This window comes from Drosophila subpulchrella, chromosome 3L (genome assembly GCF_014743375.2).
Source record: "Drosophila subpulchrella strain 33 F10 #4 breed RU33 chromosome 3L, RU_Dsub_v1.1 Primary Assembly, whole genome shotgun sequence".
Classification (NCBI taxonomy): domain Eukaryota; kingdom Metazoa; phylum Arthropoda; class Insecta; order Diptera; family Drosophilidae; genus Drosophila; species Drosophila subpulchrella.
In genome coordinates this window covers 15,512,259-15,517,842 of record NC_050612.1, presented here as the reverse complement: position 1 = coordinate 15,517,842, position 5,584 = coordinate 15,512,259, and the positions used below count along the sequence as shown (strand labels likewise).

The 5,584-nt window shown below is 40.7% G+C and overlaps 1 protein-coding gene across 1 annotated transcript; it reads right to left on the bottom strand.

The window, feature by feature from the left end:
* Nucleotides 1-2,910: 2,910 nt before the first annotated feature.
* On the bottom strand, nt 2,911-4,939 carry LOC119555092 (mediator of RNA polymerase II transcription subunit 15). The gene is made up of 2 exons (XM_037866310.1): nt 4,760-4,939; nt 2,911-4,013 (listed from the first exon to the last, which is right to left on the bottom strand). Exons 1-2 carry the CDS (start codon nt 4,890-4,892, stop codon nt 3,097-3,099), a joined length of 1,050 nt encoding a protein of 349 aa, XP_037722238.1. The 5' UTR covers nt 4,893-4,939; the 3' UTR covers nt 2,911-3,096.
* Between the last annotated feature and the right edge of the window lie 645 nt (nt 4,940-5,584).

Below are 5,584 nucleotides of genomic sequence, written 5' to 3'. Positions count from 1 at the left end.
CTGTAATAAACTTTTTAATTTTTGTTAATGGTTCAAATCAAATGGGACACCATTCCCAAACATATTTAAGCATATACCATATGTTGCTATAATAATACGCAAAGTGTTCATAAATAAAAGAAGCTCAATATCCCAAAAAGAAACGAATATTTAAATATTCTTGGAAACAAGGTCGAAAATGAACAACTGGCTTCCTGAACTGGATTACTAAGTACAAAAAAACAGTCAGCCTAACCAATTGCCGGGCCAAATGTTGCCCAATCCCTTTGTTGCCACCCTTTTATAATACCAATCCATTGAACATCTGCACCATTTATGGCTTTCGCACCTGTTGGCCATGCAAAACTAGGCAGAAAAGGTGTTAGCGATGGGATATTTGGGCGGAATGCGAAACCCTTTCATACCCCCGAGTGATGAATTAAGCGAATTCTGGAAATTCCGCAACATGCAACAAGCGGTGGCTCTACGAAATGAGGATGAGGAGCTGGATGAGCTGCATTAACAATGGCCTGCGAGACTTAACACCTGTGTGCCAGAATGCACTCTCTCATGGAAATCTCTACAAATATTTGACGTGAGCTGAATAGAGGGAAATTTGCATTTGCCGTAACGGCGGCGAAAGAACAAAGGCCAACAGGTAAATGCACTTCTTGGCCATCCGCATCATTAACACTTCGAGAGGAGAGGTGCGAAAATCCATCACTGATTCGAGTATCTTTATTGTTCTTTTTCCATTCTTTCACTCACTTTTTTGTGGCCCGGTTTCAAAAGTCCGACGGCCAAGAGCGAATGGAAATTAAATTTGGAATGTTCGGCAGCGTGGAATTCAATGCATTGGCCATGGGCACGTTCGAGTGACAAATGTCAATTTGCATTCGATTTGCAAATGTTTTTCTTTTGGCTGCCGTTAATTGCGCCCCCGCCCCTGCAATCGCCAATCCTTTCTGCCCAGCTCCCCAACACCCCAGCCCCAACTGTTTCCAATCACTGGAATCGGAATCGGTAACTGCCACTGTGGGCTCGACGGCTTTCAAGCTCAAGAACACACCTTAAACTGTTTTCCGAACGCTTTGCACACTGCCAGAAACTATGATCTAAAGGTAACTTAAAAGCTATAAAAGTAATAGTTTTAGAATACTTCCTTTTAGTACTCACCTATAAAATATTTTGGAACTATGGTTTTTGACTTTAGATTTTTATGTCAAGCCATTTTCGCTCCCCAAAAAAGGGTCCTTTCTTTTATAGTTATACTTTAAATAAAGCTGTAATTTCAGAAAGTGGTTTATTTCTTATAATATATTTATATTTTGATTCAAATATTCCTTTTAGTAAGCACCTATAAATTATTTTGGAACTATGGTTTTTGACTTCAGATTTTTATGTCAAGCCGCTTTCGCTCCCCAAAAAACGGTCCTTTCTTTTATAGTTGTACCTTAAATAAAGCTGTAATTTCAGAAACTGGCTTATGTCTTATAATATATTTATATTTTGACTCAAATATTTTTTCAAAGTGCATTGCTAACCTCTGTGGCTGGCTGCTATTGAAATTGGAATTCATGGGGCAGGCCAAGAGCCAACAACCAACAACCAAGAGCCATGCCCATGTCCATGCCCCAACTGCCGAGTTGGCTGCAACAAGTTCAAACACATGACGTCGCCGAGGCAAAAGCAAAGCCAAGTCGATTGTTGTCGCCTCCCCAGAGTTCCCCTCGTAACCCCCATAACCCCCGTAACCCACCGGTTCTCTGGAGGCTCCAGCCGCGGTTCAATGTCAATTTCGATTCGTCATCCGCAGCTGCGTTGATTTCTCGAGCGACCTATTCCCCGTCCTCTGTTTGCTTTTGTAGCCGCGTTCTTTTTTATGGTCATGTTAACTTTGGACTTGGCTTTTAACACACGGACGGACAGACGGAAAGAGCAGGACCACCACAGTCGACGATGGGGTTCATTCTAGTGTACAGTAATTTATTGAGGTTCCCCGCTTAAAAGCGGACATGTGTGGGCAGCCGGAGGCGAGATTACGTCGGATGCCCTTGCATCTGCATCTGCAGCTGGCAACCAGGCTGAAAAGCTGAAGTCGAAGCTGCAGAATCCACTCGAACGCCCACACGATTGTCACTATCTTCTGGGGTCTACTTTGCAGCGCAAGCGAAGCTAAGGTCCATTGATCGCTGGCAGAGGGCTCAATGATTAAGCCAAATTGAAGTTATACACAGTGTAGCTGATGGTACTGAGCAGACGGACCTATGAAACCTAACAGAGGTCATGGGATTTATTGTCTGCCGACCCTTTGCCGACACACGCACAATATACAGCACACAAAACGTTCATGAATAAAATTTAATTTATAACTATATTACATAATTCACTGTTATGAACAAACATAAATTTAAATCACTTTCCGTTAAATTTTTACTTATTTTGAGGTGCGTTTTTCTTCTTCAGTATTTTTAGGACCTTCACCGCCTGATTTATATTATCGAGTTTCTGTAGCATAGCAGTTGCCAGTCCTGAAGAGGTTGTGGCATTGCTTGCGGAACTGTTCTGGACATTCTGCATCAGGGAATTGTTATTCGGATCAATGTCTTTGGTGAGCGAGATCCACACTTCCTTAATGGCCATTTTGTTAAACTATTTTCCTTGAATTGCAAGCGGTTTAAAGGGGTTTTTAAGGTTATATATCTACTTACCAGTCTAGGTAATTTTACACTTCGACAGGACTGTAAGAGTATTTATGAGTACTGTTCTCAAACTGACATTTCAAAAATGGGCTTCTATGTGGTAAAATAAATCTAAAAATTTACACATTCAGATGATCAACTGTGTAATATATGAGTTTCATTATTAATTATGAAACAAGAAGAATAACAGTCCAAATTTTAAGAAATAATTAAATCATTTTAAAGAATGTATTTTTATAAAATCATTTGAGTACGCTTTTTTTATTCGTATGCAATATTAAATTATAAAATAATCTCTCCGAAAGCCGCCCACTGTGCACTGGCCATGCGCACAGTGGGGCTCTCTTCGTCGGTTCGTATACATTATAGGGCTTACACGTACATATATCTCATTTGTTCAGTTCCAATCCCCGATTCAGTTCCAATTTGTGGAGCTGGTGCTCACTTGCGCCTGATCCAAGGCCATTTGCTGTTGGTTCAACAACATTTGCGAGGGCTGCAGCTGCAGTTGCTGCTGCTGCTGCTGTTGATGTTGCAGTTGCATGGGCTGTTGTTGCTGCTGCTGCTGTTGTTGCATCGGTTGCTGTTGCACCGGCGGCTGTTGCATTGTCTGCAGCAGAAGCTCCCCCATTTTTGCCCTGAAGAATACATTCTGGATGGGCGTCATTTGCTTCATCAGCGGCACAAAGCTGACGAGATAGTTATAATCAGAGTCGCCCACATGGATGACACTCTTGCACCTGGCTAGGTCCTGGCTGGTGGACTGCATCAGCTGCTGCTCCTCGCGTTCCAGGTTCTCCAGAAAGTTGACCTGCTCATCCACCCGCTTGGCGCAATGGCAACTGCTGGCCGCCGCCGCCGCCATGGCACTTCCATGGTGCAAATGCGGATTTATGGTCAATCCGGGGCCAAGTCTGGAGGCAGTGGGGGGCTGGGGCAAGGGCAGCTGCTCCTCCGCCGCCGCACTGGCCAGGGAAATGCTCTCGGAGAGCCGCCGCAGTGCCTGCGGCGTGGACACATCCTGGAATTCCCGCATCAGGGCATCGTTGTCCGCCTCCATTTCGTCGGCAACCGAGGTTTGCTCGCTCTTAAAGGTCGATATTATGGTCTCGGGTTCCGTCTTCATGGCGCCCTCCGCCTCCTCCTCCTCGTTGTTGCTGCTGTCCCTGTCGTCCTTTGATAACCGCTGCCCGTCCAGGAAGGCCATGGCCTCCGCATATGACCACTGGTGACCCGGCGAGGGCACCGCCTGGGGCTTCAAGACGCCACTTCGCCGGTTCTTGCGGCGATAACTGCATCGCAGATTTTTCCACTTGCCGCGACACACATCCACTGAAAAGAAAGAGAGACAATAACGTGATTGAGAATGAGAGAGCGTAAGCATTACAGGGTGCACTGAGCGAAAATTAGGTGTATTCTTCTGGTTTATGTAATACAAAGAAAAGGGGTATTCAGAAGATTAAATGTTACTTAATAAAAAAGATTTAAATATTTAAGTAAGAATAAATTACAGATTAAGATCCAAGGAAAAAAATTAATAGGAGCTAGCCTAAACAAAATAAGTTGACAGTCCTTATGAACTATAGTTCATAAAGAATAAGTATAAAACATAGGATAATCTTGATATTTTTAATAAGTAATATAGTAATGAAATAAGAAAGTTTATATAATATATAAGATAATTTGGATATTTTTAATAAATAATATATTAGATTAATAAGCAACTATACGTAGTATAACTAACTTAACTATATAGGATAATCTTGACATATGTGATAAGTTATTTTATAATGAAATAGGCCACTACATATAATAAAATTTTAATATATATATAGGATAATCTTGATATTTTTAATAAGTAATATATAATAATGATATAAGCAACTATATATAATAAAATATTAATATGCTATAAATATATAGGATAATCTTGATATTTTTAATTAGTAATTTAATAATGAAATAAGCAACTATACATAATAAATATTACCCTATAAATATATAGGATAATAATATTAAATAAGTAATATATTGAACTAAGCATCTAGTGTGTGGGTAATTTCTCGCAGTGCACTCACCACCGAGCCCCACGTTCTCCGCCACCAAGTTCCAGAGGCGCTGAGTCTCCGGGCGGTTGGCGTGGTCCGGGTGCGTCGAGTCCCAGAGAGCCGGTCGCTGCTTCACCTCGTAGATCAGCCTGTGCATGTCCATGTGGCTGCGTCTTTATCGGCAAACTGAGCAAAATGCGGAATTTTAAGCCCTCAAAAGAGGCAATTGCCTTCGCGCAGGAGAGCAGGCGTCTCTCTCGGCCTGTACCTACGCTCTCGCCGGGAGCTCTCTCGGAGAATGTGGAGAAGGTTGAGTGTGCTCAAACAAAAAAGGTTTTTATTTTCAAGCAGGCTTCGAAGAATTATAACATTCATAGAATATTCATAATATTGGTAGCCCTTAATACATTTTGATTAAAGTTCTGACATAAGTCTAAACGGTATCATGATTTCATGAGTTATTAAATGATATAGTACTATTATAATATTACTTAAAAGGTATCATGATTTTATGAGATGTCAAATCATATAGTACTATTATAATATTACTTAAAAGGTAATGATACCTTTTTTTTTATGAGATGTCAAATCATATAGTACTATTATATTATCACTTATTAAAACAGTATTTTTAGTATAACTAGTTGTAGTTAAATATAGTTAAGTAGCCAGTTAAAATTGCATGAATACCGGGTGTTTTAAAAAGTGATAAAACTACCAATAATACCCACTGTAATGGTTTTATTTTTACAGGGCATTTATCAAGTGGCTATATCATTTAAATATATTATTTCTCTCTGGAACGCTTTTCACTCGCATTTTGTATTTATGTATTTGCTTTTCGCTTTTTGTTCT